This window comes from Saccoglossus kowalevskii, chromosome 12 (assembly GCF_978046115.1).
Source record: "Saccoglossus kowalevskii chromosome 12, keSacKowa6.1, whole genome shotgun sequence".
NCBI classification, from domain to species: domain Eukaryota; kingdom Metazoa; phylum Hemichordata; class Enteropneusta; family Harrimaniidae; genus Saccoglossus; species Saccoglossus kowalevskii.
This window is the reverse complement of record NC_140652.1, coordinates 34,869,165-34,894,658: the sequence shown is the minus strand read 5'-3', so window position 1 is coordinate 34,894,658 and position 25,494 is coordinate 34,869,165. Positions and strand designations below refer to the sequence as shown.

The following is a 25,494-nucleotide window of genomic DNA, read 5'->3' as shown; positions in this document are numbered from 1 at the left end:
TCATAATACCGAAATTACGTAGAATAATAGAATCAACCCCCATTGCTCGTTATCTCGCCATTTACGCTGAATTACAATAACGGCCTATGAATAGATCCGAGGCGATTTCCCGGCATGCACAGCGAAGTTCCGGTCTCTTCAAGATGGCTACTCCAGGAGGTCAGACACCTAGTATTCAACGTGGCATCGTAAAACAGGTAAGGTATTAAGGTAAAACTTATCGAAATTCGGAAATGTGAAAATATAGTTAAGATGATTTGTATGCGGACTCTATACCACTTTTTTAATAGTTGAATACTCCGAAATCGCACAATTTTCATTGTCCGATCTTCCCATATGGAAACCAGCACCGCAACGCCGGTCAGACAGTGTGTTATAGTTTGAATCCACGCCGGGCGTCCAACGCGTAGAAAATAGCCTTATATTTTACTTCTGTACTGGTATTTGATTTGAATCACACTCATCATAGATCAGCTACATTACAATATGTCTTGGTGATTTGTGTGTAATTATGCTTTTACACATGTGTGATCTTATTTATTTACTTATTTATTTATTTATTAACACACAACATCCCCCGGAGGGGATGAAAAGGGTTACAAATCAGATATTAGTAAAAGAAAAATAACCACATAAAGAGTAAGGGAACAAAAAGGCATAAAAAAAAAAAAAAGATAATAAGTTGAATACAAGGAATGTATTACTGGCTTAGTTTATGTAGGTGCTGCTGTCTTGTATTAAAACAGTTTTTTAAATATTGCGCTAAAGGAATTGACATTTTCTCGTCACTTAGTAATGATATGAATTTATTTTCATTACTAAATTTGTCAAAATTTGGTATACGTTTATTAGCTACAATGTAAAGTTTTGATCTTATTTCATTGTAATGAGGACAATTTGTGACAAAATGTTGTTCATCTTCAACATGGTCATTGTCGCACATATTGCAGACTCTGTTGTAATTTGTTTTTTCAATTTTGAAGAAAGGGGGTAAAATTGCTACCAGCTTTTAAGATCCGATGAGAAATGCACACAATTAAAAAAACATTGAGAGAAAATTCTGAAAAAAAGTACATGTACAAGTGTATTACTATTAATATTAACCGTATGGGAATACATTACAAATCTGCATGTTTTATAAAAGTTTTGTGGATATCTATCTATCCATATGGAATATTTACTTTCTCTTTCAACTGAGTACTGGTAGTGTCTCAGTGGTACATGTTGTATCAAATGGAAATTCCATGAAATGTTTACTGTGTGCTGTGATGCATGCAAATGTAGATTTGCTTCTGAGTAATACTACATTGGACATGTACTAAAGCTTCGCGTCATTACAAGCTAAATACATTATCAACATATAGTGTAGTATAGTATATTTTATTTGTATATACCAGAAGAAAAAACAACTTACTTAACTAGTACTCTATCTCAGATCTGACTATACATTGTAAATGTGAATGATCTGTACATGTATGTACAGATATTTTTTACATCATCATTAAGTCTATGATTTCCCAGGTTAAAAATACAAAATTGTTTTAAATAATCTTGCGCGTTCTTTGAAATATACTTTCCAATGGTTGTGTAGTTTAAAAGTTTGTAAAACACTTTTTTGTATAGATACACAAGTGTAACATATGTGCTCTCCAGTGTGACATACTGGTACCCACATGCTAATATTAAAAAAAATAGTATTTTAGGTTTATTCTGTTTATCACTTTGAAAGTAGGAAACAAGGTCTGTACACCAACTTATCATATACTGTATAGAAAATGTTTATTCTTTGATTAAAAGCTATAATTGGTATTACTTTTATTATCTTTTATTTCAGGACAGACCCATATAAAAAGTAAGAAAGAAAAATATTAACAAATTACACAGTATGCATTAAATAAAATCGACCACGCCACATTTGCCATATACGTGATTTAAAAAAAAATATCACTAGATAATAGATTGATTAAAACAGAGTTCTTACTCAACAAAATACGTTGCGAAAAACTGTAGCACATTTTTCTAAGTTTAACCTGAAAATCATCAACATGTAGTCTGGCGAAAGTCTCTGTTATACTACTATTAAAAGAACGAGAAACATTACATATAATTCTAAGAGCGTTGTTATACGCAACACGAATACGATTAAAATCTGCCACAGTAATATCCGACCAAAGGTAACTACAATACAAATTTTCCGTCCTGGGTAAAATGATATCCTAAATAACAATACCGACTAACAAATTGTAGTGGCTTGCCATTAAGATAAACATTGGGAACTCGTTTAATGCCACACTGGGATGGTAAATTATACATACAGACAGATTTCTTAAAATTGAATAAAATATCAAATTCATTGGCATAATTCTCACACTACTTTACAAGAAAATTCAAACCCTTAATAGAAGGAGAAACCAAAATAAGGTTGTCAGCATAAAACATATGGTTGATGAACATACTGTTAATTTTTAGTCCAACAGAAATATTCCCCAGCTCAATACTCAGATCATCAACATACAAGTTAAAAAGAAAAGGAGATAAAATACCCCCCCTGTCTAACACCATTAGAAACTCCAAATGAATCTGACATAACAGAACCCCATTTAACATAGAATTGCTGAGAATTATACCAATACATCAAAAGTCTTACAATAAATAATGGAACATGACGTTCAATAAGCTTTTTAAAAAGGGACCAATGATTGACACGATCAAAGGCCTTCGATGCATCCATGAAACATAAAAACACAGGACTATTGTGAGATTTATAAAAATCAATAATTTCCTTAACAACATAGACGCACATGTCCCTGGAATGGTTCGACTTGAAACCAAAGTGAAAATCAGTAGTAGTTATAAAATCCTCCAACCGTTTCAGAAGTATTAATTCTAACAACTTTGAAATAGAGGTAGCAACAGCAATCGGACGATAATTGTCACGGGAAGTGATATCGCCTGAGCGATCTTTTATAATTGGGACAATGATAGTTTCTAACAGTTCATTTGGCAAATAACCATGAACAAGCATGCCTGTCATGCACAACGACAAGAGTACATATAAACTATCACTGGCGTGTTTTAGGTGTTCGGGAGAAATATTGTCAGTAATGAAACTTCTTAAATTAATTATTGAATTTCACAAATTATATTACATTCATCCTTCTCCTCCTTGAGAGTATACATGTACACTGTAGTGTACATTTTTTCTTTTTCATGTTTCACTGGAAGGGTAAATATAAAATCTTGCAAAACATTCCATATGTTAAACATAAATACAACTCAATATTCAAAAACTCAATACAATAAAAATTATGCAATAATTCAAGTTTCCAGTTTATACTTCATTTTAGATGTTTCTGTATGTGTATTTTTTGTTACATAGAACAGGAATAACAAGAAATTAAAAAAAATCTAGGTAGATATCGTCAATAAATGGATGGTCAGACCTTGGCTCTGTGGGCCCTTGTACCTTTGTACACTAAAAAGATAAGGTACAAAAAAATGCCAGCCATGTTGATAATTATTAATAATCTATTCATTGCTGTTGTTGGTGGTAACATGCTGTTGATGTGGGATGTACTCTAATTATATTTTCCCCTATTTCTAAACTAGGGTAGAACAATGCATGAATACAATTACACATCTGTCACATGTTAACTGACACTTTTTGTAGTACCTACAATTTGTTCTTGTTTATGTTCACCTCAAAAGTACAGACAATTGACACTATCTATTGTCTGACCTTGTACAATGGGAGAAACTATGTGATTTATAGGGGGAGCAGATTGCTCATAGTCTGACCCAATGCAGTGGGAAAAACCATGTGATTTATAGGGGGGAGCAGATTGCTCATAGTCTGACTCAATGCAGTGGGAAAAACCATGTGATTTATAGGGGGGAGCAGATTGCTCATAGTCTGACCCAATGCAGTGGGAAAAACCATGTGATTTATAGGGGGAGCAGAATGCTCATAGTCTGACCTAATGCAGTGGGAGAAACCATGTGATTTATAAGGGGAGCAGATTGCTCATAGTCTGACCTAATGCAGTGGGAGAAACCATGTGATTTATAGGGGGAGCAGAATGCTCATAGTCTGACCCAATGCAGTGGGAGAAACCATGTGATTTATAGAGGGAGCAGATTGCTCATAGTCTGACCTAATGCAGTGGGAAAAACCATGTGATTTATAGGGGGGAGCAGAATGCTCATAGTCTGACCCAATGCAGTGGGAGAAACCATGTGATTTATAGGGGGAGCAGATTGCTCATAGTCTGACCTAATGCAGTGGGAGAAACCATGTGATTTATAGGGGGAGCAGAATGCTCATAGTCTGACCTAATGCAGTGGGAGAAACCATGTGATTTATAGGGGGGAGCAGATTGCTCATAGTCTGACCCAATGCAGTGGGAAAAACCATGTGATTTATAGGGGGGAGCAGATTGCTCATAGTCTGACCCAATGCAGTGGGAAAAACCATGTGATTTATAGGGGGGAGCAGATTGCTCATAGTCTGACCCAATGCAGTGGGAAAAACCATGTGATTTATAAGGGGAGCAGATTGCTCATAGTCTGACCCAATGCAGTGGGAAAAACCATGTGATTCATAGGGGGGGAGCAGATTGCTCATAGTCTGACCCAATGCAGTGGGAAAAACCATGTGATTTATAGGAGGAGCAGATTGCTCATAGTCTGACCCAATGCAGTGGGAGAAACCATGTGATTTATAGGGGGAGCAGAATGCTCATAGTCTGACCCAATGCAGTGGGAGAAACCATGTGATTTATAGGGGGAGCAGATTGCTCATAGTTTGATCCAATGCAGTGGGAGAAACCATGTGATTTATAGGGGGAGCAGACAATTTTCAGCACATATTTTGGGTCATAATGTTCAGTAGTTATTTCTTGTGATAGTCTGTTAAAAAAATCATTTGATTAGAATTGTATAGTAATTAATTTGTCAACAAGTTAAAAACCTCTATTTTAGAAAAAAACTGTCTGCCTATTGTGACCACTTTTATGCTGTCTCAAAGCATAATATATCAGAAACCTGTGTATGAATACCATATGACCACTCTTTCAGCAATACTCCATTCATAAAGCAATTTTTAATTGCCTCATGTCACTCAGACTTATTTATTTGATTTTTATATCATCTCATTATTTTCTGGACAAATGTTATGTCAAATGTACGAGTTGATGATCTATGAAATATCCAACTTCTATAGAAGAAACATCTGTCTATAAAGACTACTTTGATTAATGATCCACTGTGGTCACTGTACAGGTCTGATTGTAGTATATTCTCTCATATGATCTAGCTGAACTTGCAGTGCAAAACTAGTTAAATGATACCTGAAACCATCTCTTTCTAAGGTCTATGCTAAAACCTATTTGAAAGGCACATCAGACCAGCTTGTAAGCTAGTAAAAATTGTCCAAATCCTACCTGAATATTGAAGGTAGTTGAAAGCCAGCTTGAAAACTACTTGAAAGTTTGAGATTAGCTAGTTGAATGCTATCTGTAAGTTTAATTCATGCATAGTCAGTTCATTTTATAGTCTCTTTTAAAATTGGAAGTTACTTTTTATTCAGTTAATCACAAAAATCTTTTTTTAATTTCAGGTTCAGTCAGGTGATTCTGTGATCATCCGAGGACAACCAAAAGGTGGGCCACCACCAGAAAGACAGCTCTGCTTATCTAACATAACAGCACCAAGGCTAGCAAGACGTGCAAGTCCTAATATTGAAGGATCAGTTGACACCAAAGATGAAGTGAGTGATAGTTTTATTACAATAATATTTAGTGCAGATAGGAAAGTTAGATTGTCACAGTTACTGGAAAGCTGTCAGTGTTGACGGATGTACATGTATGTATTTCTAATACCATGTCTGCTCTATTGAAGTACCTGGAAAAATTCCACTAACACATAATTTGTTTTGGTTCCTATTGTCCTGAAATTAGATATTTAAAAAAAAAATTGAATAATAAATAAAACTGCAGACAAGATGGTTAAGCCGTGCAAGTGTTATCTTAAAGCAGGGTAGTCGTCACCTGCATATGCGTCAGATGGCCATAGCGTGTCATTGTTTACAAACAAGCATCTCCCAATGAGCCTTTGCGTTTTTAGCGCGTGTTGTTATCGTTGCTTAGGACTCAATTCACGCGCGTGCACATGTGACGACCCTCTCCCTTTAATATTTCAAGATTGATTGAATAAGGAGTAAATTTCTGTCACTTAAATAATAATTTTATTAATGTGATGCAAAAGATCATCCTATTTCACTTGCCTCAAGTGATTTCCATGCAGAGTTTATGCATATTCAGAGACCAAACCAAAAAATGTATAATTGTGAAATCTGAATATTTGTGAAGAAAGTTTTTCTATTAGTACAGCGTATTCTAGTAAATATTTTTTTCTTACTTGCAGCCTTTTGCATGGGAGGCGAGAGAATTCTTGCGTAAGAAACTGGTGGGTAAAGAGGTGTGCTTTACTATTGAATACCGAGTGCCTGGAAGTGGTCGTGAATATGGTAACATCTACCTTGGCCGAGGTGAGAGATTACATTGTACTGGTTTTGCTTTATAAAAATGGCTGGAGAATGACAAATACTATTCAGAGTGATTTCACAACTTGCTACACATTGCGTGTGTAAAATAAAAAAAATAAAAACTGAAGTTATTGTTTTTAGTTTTGCTTCGTGAAATGTCGTACAAGCTAATATCGAACTAGAAATCACACTCCCAAAAACGACAAGTCTGATTGTTTGTTCACTATAGACTGGGAGGTCAGATCAGCTGATTATGATCCAGTGTGTTGTCAGAGGTCAGATCAGCTGATTATGATCCAATGTGTTGTCAGAGGTCAGATCAGCTGATTATGATCCAATGTGTTGTCAGAGGTCAGATCAGCTGATTATGATCCAATGTGTTGTCACTCCTAGTGGACAGGTGTATATAAATTACCATGATATTTATTTAGTTATTAGTGGCTAAAATACAAGAGATGCACGTCATAATGAAGTGGTTGTTTTTCAGACACAACTGGTGAGAATGTTACAGAATCTATTGTTGCTGAAGGTTTAGTTGAAGTAAGAAGAGGTGGTTTGAGAGCCACTGAGTAAGTAATATTCTTTCTTATAACATGTTACTTTATATTCTTTAGTCGTATAAAAGAGACTCTGTCATCATCATGGTGCATTTTACTTTTGTATAATTATTCATTTCTCTGATTGGTCTTTGGTTGTACATCATCCACAATGTGTTTTGCACATTGCATGCATTATGGCATTGAAGTTATTAACATAGGTCAGTCATAACTAGTACTTTATTGTCACAAAAAGCCTTCATCTATGACCAAACCCAACACATTTATTATGGTAGTATAGAATTAAACATCAGTAAGCAGTTATGGCGTTATACACAATTGATAGGAAGACAACACACAACAATTTTATATTGAGTAAAGCCCAAAAGTATCAAAGTATCAATATCTTTCTATAAATTAACAATGTAAGTATGGTTTCACTTCGTAAAATATCAAATTATTACCTCAGTGATTTTTTCCAATTTACTGGTTTCCCTGTAAATATGCTCCAGGATTTTCCTAGGTTTCTCTAAACTGGTGAAAATTTGAATTTATGTAAGCCTTCAAAATAGATTCAGTGAATGCAGCCGTTACCAGCCAGTTGGTTGATTTGCTCGAGGCAATTAGCAAACTACTGTTTTACCAAAAATTGGGTTGTCTCACTGGTAGGATTGATGAAATATCCACTATGGTTGTACAACTGGCTAATTTTCTGTTTTCTGCAGTGAACAAGGCCAGCATTTGATTGAATTGGAAGAAGCAGCTAAAGGTGTGGGTAGAGGAAAATGGAGCAAAGAACCAAACACTCACTTAGTCAGGGATATCACATGGGTTATTGACAATCCAAGAAACTTCATGGATTCTCACCATCAGGAGCCCATTGATGGTAAGTACCTATCATCCCTTTATCATAATGGTAGCACCAAAAGCACATCCTGTTTTAGCTCTTATCCTGCTTATGTGATACACTGTAAACTGTTTCAACTTTTTTTTGCGAGTCTGAAATTGCATAATTTTGTAGCCAAAAGAATTTAATTTCTCTGGGATTCTACAACATAGAATTTCTGAATTTCGTGACAGGTCGCCCAAGATCATCAAACCACAACAAATTCCAGCAGTGAAAATTAGACAGTTTACAGTAAAGGAACATTTAAGTATCAGTCATGGATTTATTCCAAAAACATGTTCATTTGTGTGTGTGGGTATGTGTGTGGGGGGTGAAACTTATTGTGTCAATCTACATACCTCACATACGTGTACATTATAGTAATTTCCATGTTTAAACCAACTCTAAAAAAACAGCCATGTTTCAATGTGCAGTAAGTTAGATATATGATACACAGATATCGTGCATACTCTTAGTACATAACAATTACAAATGTACTATTTCCAACATGTGTAGAGAAAAAAGCTTCATGCTTGATATCGTTACTGTATTCTTACATAACTTAAAGTTGACTTATTTATTGTTTATATTTATTCATAGCTGTCATTGAGTTTGTACGTGATGGCTGTACAGCGAGGGCGTTTTTATTGCCATCATTCCATCAAATCACCATTATGTTGTCAGGAATTAAGGTAAAGTATTTGATCTTCTAGTCATTAAACCATGATTGTCAGTTTGTGCCAACAGATCTGTTTATTTCAGCGTTTATCTCACTCAATGCTAATTGTGTTTGCGCTGATTGACAATTATCTGATAGTGTGAATTATATAAAAGAGTAAATTGAAATTGGAGGAAATGAAGATGCAAGAATTCTCATTACCCAGACTACTTTCACACACTCACAGACTGTATAATGCATCCAATGAAGAACAGTTCTTACTTGTGTTGACATAAAAATTAAATAATTGTTCGCTTGACAGAGGAACTACTCAATATTTCCCTGCATTTTTGCAAAACAAAAAGTTTGAAATTTGTGTAATCTCAATCTCAATCAAAATTGCACTTTTCTTGCAGTGGCCATTGCTGACTTTTTGCATTCTAAACTTTGCTCTTGAATTGATGAAATGTATTTCCATTAAATTGTACTTATGTCATTGCAGTGGACCTGAAATTTCATTGGCTGTCACATAAGTGAATTGAGTTGTGTTGAGGATAATTAGAATTAACATGTCATGAATATTCATGAGGGAATTAAACCCTCTCAGAAATATGAAATGTTTATTGCAGTGTCCAATGTTCAAACTGGTTGTGTTTGAGGATAAATATAATTTACATGTCATGAATATTCATGAGGGAATTAAACCCACTCAGATATATGAAATGTTTATTGCAGTGTCCAATGTTCAAACTAGTTGTGTTTGAGGATAATTATAATTTACATGTCATGAATATTCATGAGGGAATTAAACCCACTCAGATATATGAAATGTTTATTGCAGTGTCCAATGTTCAAACTAGTTGTGTTTGAGGATAATTATAATTTACATGTCATGAATATTCATGAGGGAATTAAACCCACTCAGAAATATGAAATGTTTATTGCAGTGTCCAATGTTCAAACTAGAAGGAGATAAACAAGTACCAGAGCCATTTGCGGAAGAAGCAAAATTCTTCACTGAAAGCCGATTATTGCAGCGAGATGTGAAGATAATCTTAGAGGGGATTTCTAATCAGAACTTCATTGGAAGTATATTACATCCGGTACGTTTTCAATTTTGTGTTGTGTTTATTGATCTGGACTAGCCACTGCATTGTTTTGTATCGTTGTTATGGGGTGATTAAGTAAAAAAATTGACCCATGCATTTCTTTGAGTTCTGAATACAGCATAGCTGGCATGAAGACTTACCGGTAGCTAGCTAACAACTTGGGCATTCTCTAAGTAATACCTTCAATATTTCAGTATTAGTTTTTGCATGTATAAATAGATGCATCTCTATACACACTCTCTCATGATATTTTATTGGTGTTTTATGACAATTATGAGACGTGCATGTAATGATATAAATATACTAAATAATAAATTACTAAATACACATTCAAAATAATTCAATTGAACTGCTTCAAGTAATTTTCAAATTGTGAGTCAGTGAGTCCAGGGTTTGCGTTAGTGTCTCGGCAAGACGAATCCCACTTGCAAAATTTTAAGAAATTGAAATTTGACCCTGGATAACTTTATTAGGGATTGGACCCCAGCTTGCCTGAAAAACTGGATCCCCCTTCAATAATTGTCAGGGAAGCAAAATATGGGGTTAACGCAATCCCTGAGTTTTGTCCGTCTATATTATAAAAAGCATTTAATCTTGAGACATACTAGTAGTAGTATTATGACAACTAACTTATATTAATATTGGAAAAAAGCAGATTAACAGCTTATTGAAAAAGTATAATCTTCGTTACACCTTTTGACTTGTTGAAATCTTTGGGGCATACTGAAAACAAATGGCTAATCGGTAAATCCTGAAAATTTCTAATAGCGAAAGTTACCGGTATTAGTTTTTCAATATCGTACATGTTTTACAATTGATGTCATCAAAATTGAATGCCCCCAAAGACAAAAATATCAAAAGACTAATGTTTAAAGATGTGCTATGTTAATTACAAATTAACTGACATGGAGTTACAATGAGCAGTCTCTTATTGTACTACTTTATTTCAGAATGGTAATATATCAGAATTGTTAGTGCGTGATGGTTTTGCTCGTTGTGTTGATTGGAGTATGGGACTTGTGTCGCAAGGACCTGAAAAATTACGAGCAGCTGAACGGTGAGTTTTAATGTTATGCAATGTTTTCCCGTTACATTCCTTTTCAGATCTAGTTGTAATTTTTTGAATCGATACAACTGTTATAAGTCTACGGGTTATGTGTTTTATGACCTTAAACTATACAGGCCTTACACCCTATAAATAAGAACTTTTAGGTATTTGAAACTGAAATTGTCATCTAAGCGTTAGGCCGTCGCTGATTGGCTGCTGAGCTGGAATGCAAATTTTTAGTTTTAAATACCCCAGAAAAGTGTTCTAGGTTCTTCACGTAATTAGGTGTTCGTATGCAAGGGATTTTTCAACTCAAAACCGACGAATCAGGCTGAATTTTGTTATCGGTTGGCTTAATATAACCCCAATGGATCGTATTTTTGTGAAAGATTGGTATTTTTGTCCTGATTTGTAGGAATCTGAAAAACGCGTTTCACAACTTGTCTCTTATTTAGTTTTATGCGTCAAGATGGCGGCCCTCACGTAGTAAATATCGTATTTATTTTATTATCACGTGTGCGCCAGCTGACTGTGGATAAGACCCATTTTTGTGATATTAACTCAAATATATTATTGTGTTCAAGCCAAACTTAAACATTTTTGATGTTAAAATTTACAAAGTTTCTTTAGCAACCACTTTTGTTATGGCTATCAAAAATTTAAAGAGGGAGGGTCACCTGCGCATGTGCGAAAAACGCAAAGGCTCATGGGGAGACGCTTGCTTTTAAACAATGACACGCTATGACCATCTGACGTATGTGCAAGTGACAACCCTTCCTCGAACTGGTTGCTAATTAGAACAACCATTAAAGTAAATACAGAATTCACACATTTATCTATGTATTATTATAGTACAGGTACATTTTAACAATTATTGACAGGTATATTTTGTAAAAGGTGATAAAAGTTGACAATTTAGTGTTAAGTGTTACAAAGGTTTACAAGAGAAACGACTTTATTGACAATTTTATGTGCATGTGGATAGTGATTGGTTCCACTGAACAGCAATGTATTTATGTGCATGTGGATAGTGATTGGTTCCACTGAACAGCAATGTATTTATGTGCATGTGGATAGTGATTGGTTCCACTGAACAGCAATGTATTTATGTGCATGTGGATAGTGATTGGTTCCACTGAACAGCAATGTATTTATGTGCATGTGGATAGTGATTGGTTCCACTGAACAGCAATGTATTTATGTGCATGTGGATAGTGATTGGTTCCACTGAACAGCAATGTATTTATTTTTTATTTCAGCTTCTGCATTCACAAACCTACTATACCAAATATTTCAGAATTTCAATTTCATTAAAAACAAAACAAATTTGGATGTCGTCCTTTATATTAATTTATATCAATTTATTTAATTGTTCTATGCATGGTCATGAGACGGGTAAATTAGACGGTCATGTGATAAATTACAAAGTAGGCATTCTAGCCCAGACCATAATATTAGCTAAATGGGAGTTTGATGGTTTATTGAATGGGATTGATCGCAGCCCCATTTGCTCCAGTGTGCATGATTCTAATCATAGTTTCGCAAAGGTTTACAGTTTCTCACAAAGGGTTCTTTTATCTCATCAGCGGTTTATGAAGTTAGTGAGGATTATAAACAAGTGAAGGGACATGGTTTTGTATTTATCTGACATTATTTTCATCTATACCAGGTTTGCTAAAGACAAACGTCTTAGAATATGGAAGGACTACACTCCCAGTGGACCAGCCATAGATTTACAAGATAAAAACTTTACTGGCAAAGTTGTTGAAGTAGTAAATGCTGACTCAATGGTGATCAAAACAAACACTGGTGAATACCGTAAACTAACGCTGTCTAGTATTCGACCTCCACGGTTGACACAACCCGGTAAAGAAGATGAATCGCCAATAAAGGTAAATATTCAATAAAAATATGTTATACAAAATATATAATATGAAATATGTTATATGAAATATTATAAATGTATTAATTTCTCACTGGTTTTTATTTTCACTTAAATAAAATCTGCAATGTCAAATCTGCATGTAAAATAACAATATAACTCATTGATTCCCTGCCAACGTAAAAAGCAGTGAAATTGCTCAAAACATCAAAAAAGTGAAAATAGTTTTACAGTACTGTTGATTAAACAAAAGATTTTTTGTTACAATAGTTTGGGGGCGCTGTAAGTTGAACAGTTTGCTGCATGCTTATTTTAGTTTTAAAAGTAGCTTCTACAGTTAAAATACTGCCACCAGATTTTAGAGCAGGACTTGATCTAAATGAATATAGTGGTGTAGTAACAATGAAGTGTGCTTCCATAAATTAACTTTATACTCGTACACTATCTCAAGGGTTTTATCTAGAAAAAATTAACAAGAGGGAGCACACACAGGCGAGGGAGCAAATTGACCAAAAAAGGTTTCTGTGCCATTTTAACTGTGTATCTCGCGCCATTGAAATATTTTTGGAGTGATTGTAGTGTATTTGGTGTCCAGACACATTGTCAGCTGATGTTGCTGAGAAGTTTTCACAGAAAAAAATATATTTGAAAACTAATTTAATGTTGTACTGCGACACGAAAGTGCGCAGCTCAAGAAATTATGACTTCAAATTCAATCGGCATTTCGGTAAGAGGGCACCAGCCAGGAGTGTCAGGGCACTCCTCCCCTGTTCCCCGGTTTAGAAAAATCTTGTCCAGAATGCAGCATTAATGAATATATTCTTTGTTTTTGTATATTTTTTTATTTAATTTCTGTATATTCATTATTTTGTTCAGGAGAATCGTCGTATTCGTCCTTTGTATGACATACCATACATGTTTGAGGCACGAGAATTTATGCGCAAGAAGTTGATTGGCAAAAAAGTAAATGTATGTATTGACTACATTAGACCTGCCAATGAAGGTTTCCCTGAAAAGACATGTGCAACTGTTACTATTGGAAACATGTAAGTATACAAACTGATTATCTTTTCTCCCAAATTTGAATCTATCAGTGTTATTGATCTGGACAAATGATAACCCCAGAGACACAAAAGCTCAACGTCTTATTTCATGTTTTTCAAAAATTTTAATTGAGATTTTGATTCATGGAAGTAGCTATCATAAGGTTACAGTTCATATAATTTTATCCTGTGGTGGCGCTGTTACCCACAGGGGATCATATGAGTGCACATTTTCAGTTGCGTTTCAGAATAGACTGTCTGTTGCATTTTGTTTCATTAGTTTATAAATTTTATATAAAAAATTTACAAACTATTAATCATAAAAGCATTAGTGTGTTTTCATTAGCTATTTTTAGTATGTTCTACATCTGGATTTTACTTGTCTATTCTTATCCTATCCTGATGTAATTTGCTATTCATTTATCTTTCAGTAACGTTGGTGAAGCACTGGTTAGCAAAGGATTTGCTAGTGTTTTACGTTACCGTGCCGACGACGACCAACGCTCCTCGCATTATGATGAATTACTAGCTGCGGAAGCAAGAGCACAAAAGAATGGGAAAGGAGTACATAGTAAAAAAGAACCACCAATACACAGAGTGGCAGATTTATCTGGTGTAAGTTTTACAAATTTAATAATTTATTTGCATATTTATTAACATTATACACATTGTACCAATAGTTTATTTCATATTTCACTAATCATTCTGTTATATGAAGCTGTTCAATTTGGACAAACAAATGAGAAAACAAAAATAGTGACTGTTGCATCGACCGAGCCTGGTTGATGCCAGGATAGTGCATTAAAATTGCCATTTGATAGAAAGATGGCCACACAGCCTTGTCATGTAGTCCCAAATATGAATATGACTTCTGTGGCAAAAAATGCACTACTAGTATGTGTTTATGATTACATCTGTTTCATTTTTAGTAAGATCTTGGAATCATGACAAATCCTTTTCTCTGGGGCAGACAACCAGGTATTTTCACCGCCTGGCAACCGTCATGGTGATAACAAAGGTTGAAAACTATTAGAACCATGGTACTTTAAAATTGTTGTCAAGACTCCCCTGAACAGTGTAACAACATCACTCCTGCCCTTGAGAATAACTTGTAATGTTTCTGATGTTTTTTATTTTTTCAGGAACCACAGAAAGCTAAACAATTTCTGCCATTTTTACAACGTGCTGGTCGCAGTGAAGGAGTTGTTGAATTTGTAGCAAGTGGGTCACGTGTAAGAATCTATCTGCCTAAAGAGACGTGTCTTGTAACATTCCTTCTAGCTGGTATGTTCCCATTAATGCTTTTTTGAAATATAAAAATAGCATTGTGAAGCTTATATTTTATAATCTGTGATGCTTATTGCTTTGTGTTTACAAGTGTACAGGATCACTTAATATAATTCTTGAGTTTCATAGGCCAACATTTTGTTGAAATTTTTTTTAAATACATGTATGCCATGATATATTTTGTAGGTATCAACTGCCCCCGTATGGCACGTACAGGTCCTGGTGGTCCATCTGAAACTGAAGCATGTGCAGAGGACGCATTGCAATATACAAAAGAACTATGTCTGCAGAGAGAGGTAAGATTTTATTTGTGTGCTCTTAGCAAGTATGGTTAGAATGTTACAAACATGTTACCCAATGTTTGTACATGTAGTGTAGATAAATAATGAATTGTATTGAGTTAGGATGTGTGTCAATCAGTTATACTTGCTGTTGTTGATTTTCTAATATTGAGATTTAGTGTAACTCGCATAATTTTATAATTTCCACCATCTCATCGTATTTTTACGAGAAATGACCACATTCTGGTGATGTCAGTTGGTGATGTTTCTTAGTAATAAAACTATTCACGCCTTTCATTGTTTTGTTTTTTTGCTTTCTGTATTTGACAGCTTGTCTGTCACATCCATTTATCCCTTCAACACTACAATCATGTTATTTAAATAATAACTACCCAGTACTTACAAAAATATTTATTTGTTCATTGTCAAATTAATTGGAAGATTAAATCAGGTTTGTTTAGGCTGCTCTCTTACTAACATGGTAACTTGTATATTATGGTTTGCGACTCTGAGATACATACTGGATACTGTTCATATTTTTAGAATCACTTTGTGACTATTGCTTTTCGGCCACATTGGTATAGGTTGCATTTATTTTTGCTGTGGTTTGAATTTTTGTGTGATTTTGCAATGCATCATTGTGAAAGGGCCTGTTGCATATTGAATGGGCTATATTGTGACTTGCAATTTACTAGTATATATTGGTTGGTATTCGGTAGTTGACAAAATGTGAACAAGGGCATTTGACTACTACATTGGATTGGGGCTGTGTAATGCAATTACTTGACAAATGACTTTATTTACTAGTTTGTGACATTTTGTACGTTATCTTTCGTACATCGTTGTAGGTTGAAGTTGAAGTAGAATCAATGGACAGAGCCGGTAATTTTATTGGATGGTTATTTGTTGATGGTATCAATTTATCCGTATCATTGGTAGAAGAAGGGTTAGCAAAGACGCATTTCACAGCTGAACGTAGTCCATACAGTAGACTATTATATTTAGCAGAAGAGAATGCCAGAAAGAAGAAGATTAAGGTGAGTGGAATAATGGGAAATGTAAGCATACTTGTCTTAAAATGGCCACCTTGTAGCCATTTTGTTTGCATTTCTGCCCCCATCTGATTTCTCACTAGTATGTCACCTGATTAAATTGAAAGTTTGTATACTACTATACTTGTACATGTAGGTTATATTGAGCATTGTTTTTTTGTTATTTGATCAAATTTGTCAAATTAATGATATTTTGTCTAAAATCTTAAAATCGCATCTATAAAGGTGTCAGAATCATTGCTCATAGACAAACAGCGATTTTTAATCAGGAAAATGCATACTGGGTTACAGATGTACTTCATATTTTTCTTTCAAATTAAAATTAAAAAAAATGCTCGGCAATCATTTTGTTATGCTAGTTTCTTTATTCTCGTGGGCAGACATCCAAGCATTTTCACTGGCTGGCAACCATCATGGTGAAAAAAAGTCTGAAAAACTGTACCTTGGAATAGTTGTTGAGACACTCCTAAACATATATAAATTTAGGTACTTCAAAGTTGAGTTTGTGCTGTTTTCTTGGCATTTTTCTCTGGCTCTTTGACCGACATTACACAGAAGCTCGCACAGAGCCATGTAGATTCTGTGACGTTGTTTTGCCCAATATTATGTTTGATTATAATTCCCATATTTTGTAAATCTATGCACTTCAGCCATACTGCATTGAAAATGACATACAGAGCCCTTTAGTAGATATGTACATGTGATTTGTACTGAACATAAGAAACAATAATTGTCAACGAGTTGGTCTTACCGTGATGAGGTATCACTTATTCATCGAGCTGGTGATATCTTCATAATATAAAAGCTACAACAGCAATGTTTTCAAATATTTCCTGTTTCTTTTTTCAATGGAAGATGTCTGTCAAGCAGGGTTACAGCCAGAAAATAAAAAGTACCTGTTTAAAACTTTATCAAAATGAAAGGTAGCAGTATCTAGTCATAAACACAGACTTACGATCAATTTCTTGATTTTTTATGGTTTTGTAATTTACTTGTAATTGACATCAAAATTGAATAGCTTTGTAGAAATTTTGCCCATCAAACAAAATGACAGGCAGACAGGTGGCTGGTTAAAACTCCTGCTGTCAAGTGCTGCTCTCTCTACTGCTTTATCTTAATGATTTCACCAGTTTGTTGAATTTAAATTGATTATTGTTCTTTTTCTACAGGTTTGGGAGAATTACGAAGAACCACAGAATGTTGTTGTTGTGGAGGAAAGTGATAGAAAGACCACTTATAAAAATGTAGTTATCACTGAAGTACTTGATGAATTAAACTTCTACGCACAACATGCAGACACTGGTAAGTAAAGTACATTGACTTGTTGTGTCATCTTATGCTCTCACTGAACACTTCCTCCCTCTAGAGGGCATGACTTATTTGTGATATATTGTATGAAATGCACATCTTAAGTGCTAGTTTTGTAAAACAAACCATCCTGTAAGTCGTACTCTTTCAATGAAACATGTCTTGTATTCATAGGTACTAGCTATTGACTATACACGTCCATACACACACTATCCAGGGTTCTCCCCAGGGCTTTTTAGCGCCGAGGTCCGCGGCGCTATACCTGTGAATCTCGGCCCTTCACTTGGGACCTCGGCGCTATGTGTTCCCACCTCGGCGCTTGATTTCATATTTGACATGCCAATATCAGATGTGAAAAAGCTTTGTTCGCCACGCCGGTCGGCCCCGACCGTCACTCAAAATTAGTGACCACCATGGAAATGCTTCCGACGAGGACTATTGTCTGATTGTTGGTATAATTAAGTACCGACCGACACGCATCCTGCCAGTCGTGGATTATAATTTATAAACAATAGACCTAGTCGCACGATACGTAGCGGCTAGTCAAATTTGTGGAATTAGCACCTCTTTGTTTGTAAGTAAATACTTTCTGCGATAGACACAGTCTTTAGATTTAAAGCTAAAATTATTTCAAAATCAATTCCACCTCGATATAACATGGTCAAATCGGAGTTCACGATCAGTTCACGCTACTCAAGAAAAAAACGTGTTTATTGCGTGATTTGGTAAAATACATTTGAACTGTTATCATTGCGAATCATGTAAAAACTCTTCTTTCAAGACCTAATTTACCTTTTAAAAATTGCAAATCACCATTTCGAAAGCTGTCATGCAGTTTTCAATTGAAATCGATGCCAACACATCGTGCTACGACATCGCTTTACTTCCGCAATGTGATTTTTATGATCACTACCATTCGGAAAACTTCGGGTTCTACCGGCATTACCATGCGGCATTTTGATTGGTTAATGGAATTCTTGACCCATCGGGTCAAAGGACACATGCTAATGTTTCACAAACATCATGGCGGGTCTGTTTTTTTTTTACCGAAGCGATCAAGTGATCAAAAATAATCGCTCCCGATAAAAATAAGTCTGATTTTACTTACATTTCATATCAAAAAAAAAAACAAGTAAAATTTGTTGAGGAATTATTGCTATAACTGGTGTATAACATGGCCAAGTAAGTTATGTCACGTCGTAACTTTGATGATCGTTTTGAAGCTTTATTTGTTCGCTCATTACTGTAATTGTAAACGTTTTAGAAGTTGATGGTACGAATAATAAATTACAACAATACGTCAATTAATTACGTGATCGATTTTTTGAAGGAGAATGTTTTTGGAGTGAATAAAATTATGAGGTTCATGAACATAAATCTGGCTTAACGTTTTGAATGCGTTTCCTTCAACGTTTTACAAAACAATTAAATTGCAACAATAATGTATTTGTGTTTGTTTTTAGTCTGCAGCATTTGTATTTCGAGAATGTTTCAAACTCTTCTAAATTGTGAAACATAATGTGTTGATTCCATTAAAAAAAATATTTGCCCTGTGGCTGAGCTCACTAATATTCATAATTGTAAATAAGTTCTGTTAATCAATGAAGGAAAGATATGTAAATGATATGCAAATTATTATGCAAATTAGCCCCGGCGCTATGCATTTTTTTCTGGGGAGAACCCTGCTATCTTGTCGATTTCATATCCAGTGTGAAATAAGCTTTCCATCAATATATAGCTTTGTGTTGTTCAGTAAATATTTTATATGAAAATATCAGTTTAGAAAATCAATACCAAAAACGTGTACAGCATCCTTAAGGTCATCACTGATTGAGTTGAATGATGGTTTTCAACTTTCTCATCTCCATTGTGGATAGAATGATTCTTTGTTATGATAGGCCAAAAAAAAAAAAATTGTTTGTTGCCCCCGGTGACCTTGTGAAAAATAATTCATATTTTTTTTTTTTTTTAATAGGCCTAAATATTAAAAACTCAGTAGCAGTAGAAAGTAGCAGTAAAAAAGTGTTTCCTCTAAAAATTAACTATCTCAGACCGTTGTTTGACCCCCATGATCACTGGGGATAAGTGGCTAACCTCGAGTTGATCTGTATTTCTCTGAAAAAAACAAAACTACCGACTAAAATTTTCAATTTTTGGACTTGAGGGCAACACAAGTTTTTTTTTTTTTGCCTTATTGAATGGTGTTAAATTATTCTTGTATCTTACTATAGGGCCACAGCTGGAGAAACTAATGGAACAACTACATACAGAATTCAGTAGTAACCCACCATTGGCTGCCTCGTATACCCCAAAACATAGAGACCTATGTGCTGCTAAGTTTGTAGATGGTAACTGGTATCGTGCCAGAGTTGAAAAGCTGCTACCCAACAAAAATATACAGGTGCTTTACATTGACTATGGCAACGTAAGTGGAGTTTCATTTTTAATCAAACTGACTTCATATTCTCAGTCATACATAGATTAAGTGTTATAAAGTGTTATCTCGGAACATGATTACTCAAATTGTTTTCAAATTTACAGCATTAGAGTTTTCAAATAGGTTTCAAACTTGTCCCCTTTGTCATAGATATTTTAAAACTTTTGACACTATAATTTTGCCAGTCTAACGTCAGGTTCAACATTTTATGTATTTTTTTCAATTTCATTGTTAATTTTGTACTAAATGGACATAGTTTCCCATTTTCTGGTCTTGATAACAAATTGGAAATTATCTAGGTTTATTAAGATAACGAAAGTTTACTTTAGTGTTCAATGGGTCAAAGGTTGAAGGATTAATAATATGCAAATCATCTCATTAGTATGCACAGATGGTATTTTGTGCAAGGTTACAGAAGTTGAAGTTTGTGTGAATTAAAAAACAGATATGTTTGCTAACCACAAATGCATGCAGTTTGTAATCTTTTGACTTAATTTTGTTGACTGCTGTGTATATACTTATCTAATTAGAAGAAATTAGTAAATTTGTAACTACTCCATCGATATAGCCAGTGCCACTCATCAAAAGCACTCCTCTTCTAGTTTTGAATTAAAATTCATGCAGATGTTAATTTATTTACACAGCCCTGGGGGTAATATGCTAATAGGAATTAGTTTTTGATTACCATTTATTAATTATTTTTAAAGTTTTTGGTTGCGATTAACTTTAGTACTCAGATTGCTCACATCAGAGCTACATGTGTATTATGTCATCAGGCCTCTTCTTTAAAAGACTAATTTAAAACTTATAATTAATTTTACAAGTATACCTCATTTCAAATTCATGTTCAATATACATTTTTTTCTAAGACTTCTTTGATTTTTTTGGCTATTACAAAACTTTGTGATAAACTTATTGTATTTTCTCTATATGTACATGTACATGTATATATATTATTTTTTTTCATATTTGGTTACATTACAGAGTGATTCCGTTAGTGTAACTGATTTAGCAGCTCTACCACCATCATACCATTCATTGCCAGCGCAAGCACATCGTTATCAACCAGCATTTATCAGCCTACCTACTGATGTAAGTTTTAAATTTGCAATATTCACACGTAAACTGTATTAGTTACTGGCTGCCTGTCTTGACGAATATCATGTTACTGTACAGGACTATCAAAGTTGTAAATAAACCTTTTGTGAATTCTTTGTGGTGTGATCATCTGACTGATTCTGTTAACTAATTGTCGTCTTGTCCAAAGTCGGTTCACTGTTTCTGACATACAAATAAAAAAGCCAAATGAACTTTATTCAAGATTTTGTTTTAAACTAAATATTTACCTGACATACTATAGTGTGTATTGCAAAGACTGACTACAAACGTAATAGTGGATTGTACGACATACATGTACTTGGACAAACATACAACATGATTCTGTCCAAGTTATCTTTTGATTAAACCCATTTAGTTTGCATACATACACCAACTGATTCTTAACCAAAAAAAATGCTTTGTTTGACAGCCTGAAGCATTATCCGAGGCTACAGCAGCTTTCAAACGGGAAGTGATGAACAACAACCTCTTATTGAATGTAGAATATCGAGTCAACGCTCAAGAATTTGTTACTTTGCTTAATGCTGAAAGTCGTGATGATATTATGCAGAATCTGGTCAAGGAAGGATACGTGATGGTTGAAAAAAGACGTGAAAAGCGACTACAGTCACTGATAACCGAGTATAACAAATGTCAGGACCAGGCAAGAAAAAGTCGTGTAAGTCATTAAATTTATTCTGCTCTTTTTGACTCCCATGTGTGAAGCACACAATGGGAGTCTTTGCAGTTAGCCTGTCTGTCTGTCTGTCTGTCTGTCTGTATGGGTGTGTGTGTGTGTGTGTCCCTCCATTCCACTGATATCTCAAAAACCGTATGTTGGTTTTAATGAAACTTGGTGCATAAATGCTCTGGGCTAATTCACTAATTTGATTAGGTTTTGGTTGAAATCCATGCATATTAATTACCTAATTGGCATGACTGTACCACTGATATCTAAAGAGCCATTCATTGGATTTTGATGAAACTTGATACATAGATGCTCTGGTTTCCTTTAGCTGTCCTGTAGTGGTTCATGTTAAAGGTTTTCTTCTTTCACTGTAATAACAGTTTAAGCATTCTCATGTCCAATATAAACATACAATTCTGTATTTGCTTCATTCAAGTACATTTCCAATAGAATCACACATGAACCAAAAATTACATATATTGTATCCTTGAAATGCGTCTCACTTTGATCATAAACTCACCAATGTCATTTACATAATAAGTAAATGAAATACACCACTATTAATTGCCCTAATTTTGAAGGCATTAAACAACATTTTGCTAAATTCATTGTCCAAAGATTCACAATGAATTGTTCAATGCCACAAACATTTGCAAACTCATGAATAAAATTGATGTTTATTCTTTCTCAAAATAAATAAAATAAATTGCATGCATATTTTTATTGTTTAATTTATTTGAATATATAAAGATACATGGATGCTCTATGCAACCAATCTGTGGTCTCTGCCTTTATTGTATAATGTCACTTGATTACTTCACTAATTGTATTTATGAAATCAAGTAAAGATAGAAATACTCACTACTGAACAAAACAATCTTTATGTAACAATACAAAAAACATGGAGCTGGTTATCTTTGGTTACTTCTGGTTGATTGCAAACCTAATTGGTGACAAAAAATTGACAGCACAAAATTAAACTAACTTGTTGGTAGTAATCTACAAACTGTCATCAAACCTTGATTTCTGAATTATTAATAGTTATGTTTTATTTTACAGTTGAATTTATGGCGCTATGGCGACTTCACTGATGACGATGCCAAGGAATTTGGTTACCAGAAATAAGCTGACAACTAGGAATATTTATCTAATTGAACCAAATGCTTAGCTTGTATCATCTACTTTCATAATGACTCTTAGAACATAATATTATCTACTTGAAATATCTCTAGTTACTTTTATCTACTTGAATGCAATGACAAATAGGAAAAATAATTAACAAATTGAGCAAACAAACAAAATGAACCAGTGAAAAGTGTGTAACTGGGAAATGGAATTTTGCTGCTAAAGGTGCTTCTCATACATAAGTGTATGGTTGAATTTTTAAATTTGTTTCAATTTTACCAAACTGTTCCTACAGTGTAATGTCTGAAAATATATATTTTTGTTGCAAAATTGAGAATAGGAATAGGGAAGTGAATATACTGATTTTTATCCCCAATTATTTATTGTATTATTTTCTGCAAATTTCATACAATATTTTGTTAATGTGCATTCAAGATGAATAATCTGCTTGGTAAAAGTTCAAATTTGTGTGTTTTTGTTGCGCAAGATCATTCTAGCTACAACCATCTAAATTTTGTTTATAGCAAATATATTCAAAAGAACAGCAAAGATAGTATCTATCTTGTTAAGTTTGATGAATGGCTTTCAGTTTCTCGGTGCATCCTATATGACTTCCAGTCCTTCCTTGTACATCCTACTTTTCACTGGTTTCTGTGATACCTTGAACTGGTCAGGTGAAAAAAAGCATATCATTTTTGGACATTCACATAGTGTGTATGTAAACCATTCATATGTCTCTGAAAATAAGACATTGATTATTTGTTAGGAATTGTATTTACAAGACTTGTAACCATGACAACTATTACCTTTGTGCCACTTGATGGCATGACTTGGAAGAATCAAGTAGATCTGTCCAACTCCCCATCAAAATGGACAGATGAAACAATAAGCCATTTAAAGTTTGACTGGTTATCAAAGAGATGCAAAACATTGTTGCCATAATACGAATATTATCTTAACTTGTTTTGGTGGTCATCACACTGTTGGACGACATCTTGTATTTCTACCATCGTATTGAACAGACTTAGAATTACAGTAAAATAATCATGTATGATTAAAAATAATTTTCCTACAAAATGTTGCAAAGAACTTTGTGAATTTGTCATTTTATTGAATAAAAGTACTATACTTGTGACTCTTGTATTGTTTAGAAGAGTAATATCATCAGACATGAAATTTGCGTCGGCAAATGTATTGATTTTTACATGGCTTGACAATCACTGCCACAATCCTTGCTTGCTTTAGCCATCACTTAAAAATAAATCATGTTGATAACTAATCTGATGCAATTGTGTATAACTCTCCTGAACCAGGTATTTTCCTGGTGAAGTCTCCACATTTTCTTCAAAAAATATTTCTGATACCTTCTTATAAGCTACACACAAGCTAGACTGTTGACAGTCGATCATACCTAATATTAATCTGTTATTAATAAATATTGTGTATAAACGTAATAGGTGTGAATTGTTTGAATGTCTAGGAAACACAATTACATTAGGCCTGAGGACTGTCAACAGTCTAAAAACAAGCAAACACTGGCTATTACACTGGCTCGTTTCATTATTTTTTTTTTAGCTCCGCTGTCGAGCGGAGCTTATCATATGAGTGATTGTCAGTGTCAATGTTTTACTTTTTCGACTTCTTCTTGAAAACTACAAGCCTGAATGCTTTGATACTTAGTGTACATGTACCTTTGGTAGACCTCTCTCAGATTTCTTCATTTCATGATCATATCTTCAATTCTCTAATTTTGGTGAATATTTTTGTAATTTTTGGTAAAAAGTGATATTTTCGACTTCTTGTTAAAAACCGCAAGTCCAATTGCTTTGATATTACATATACAGGTACTACATGTGGATCTCTCTCAGATTTATTCATTTTGTAATGATATCTTTAATTCTCTAATTTTGGTGAATATTTTTGTCATTTTTGGTAAAAAGTGATATTTTCTTCTTGTTAAAAACCACAATCATTTATGGTGAAAAATGATATTTTTGAATTCTTGTTGAAAACAGCAAGTCCCATTGCATTGATACTATGCAAATTGTTCATTTTCTAATGATATCTTCTGTTCTTTAATTGAAATGTGCATTGCTAACAGCCGAGCTATCTCAGCCGAGAGGCTGCTTGTTTCAAACTTCAATGCAAATTCCAATTATTTTAGATCTGGTGTTGGTCAAATCATAGATGTACGGTATTTTCCCCATTTTGTGTAGACATTATTGAATAATCCTGAATCTGTCTTCAGTACAAAGGCACACAGTTAATTTGGCATCACTCGTTCTATTAACTGTTCAAGCTACTGGGTCACGGTGTGTTGTGAATAGCTAGTGACATCTGTCGATTTCCTGACTAAAATCAGGATAGGGTGTGAAATATGACCAGTGATGTGTTACAAGGATGCATGTGCTTCTTGTATTGGCCCTTTCCAAACATCACCAGAGAGGTATCTCTATACAATTCTTGCTCTGTCATTGATATCGTGTGGGCAATTGAATTACAAGTTTCATTT

The 25,494-nt window shown here is 34.3% G+C and overlaps 1 protein-coding gene across 1 annotated transcript; it reads left to right on the top strand.

Annotated features, from left to right (window-relative positions):
• The first annotated feature begins 129 nt into the window (after positions 1 to 129).
• LOC100378708 (staphylococcal nuclease domain-containing protein 1-like) lies at positions 130 to 23,120 on the top strand. Its single transcript, XM_002732511.3, has 19 exons — positions 130 to 197; positions 5,618 to 5,767; positions 6,424 to 6,547; positions 7,032 to 7,113; positions 7,806 to 7,966; positions 8,567 to 8,658; positions 9,572 to 9,727; positions 10,684 to 10,790; positions 12,451 to 12,673; positions 13,540 to 13,709; positions 14,138 to 14,321; positions 14,849 to 14,990; positions 15,180 to 15,289; positions 16,123 to 16,311; positions 17,496 to 17,628; positions 19,866 to 20,059; positions 21,056 to 21,163; positions 21,600 to 21,848; positions 22,917 to 23,120. The coding sequence occupies exons 1-19, from the start codon at positions 144 to 146 to the stop codon at positions 22,980 to 22,982; spliced, it is 2,694 nt and encodes an 897-aa protein (XP_002732557.2). The 5' UTR covers positions 130 to 143; the 3' UTR covers positions 22,983 to 23,120.
• Positions 23,121 to 25,494: the final 2,374 nt, after the last annotated feature.

Bases quoted from the DNA above. Each gene is read 5' to 3' on its own strand.
- LOC100378708 (XM_002732511.3), top strand. From the start codon at position 144: ATGGCTACTCCAGGAGGTCAGACACCTAGTATTCAACGTGGCATCGTA. The intron at 14,322-14,848 runs GTAAGTTTTACA...TTATTTTTTCAG, and splicing joins GAGTGGCAGATTTATCTGGT to GAACCACAGAAAGCTAAACA. The intron at 15,290-16,122 runs GTAAGATTTTAT...ACATCGTTGTAG, and splicing joins AACTATGTCTGCAGAGAGAG to GTTGAAGTTGAAGTAGAATC.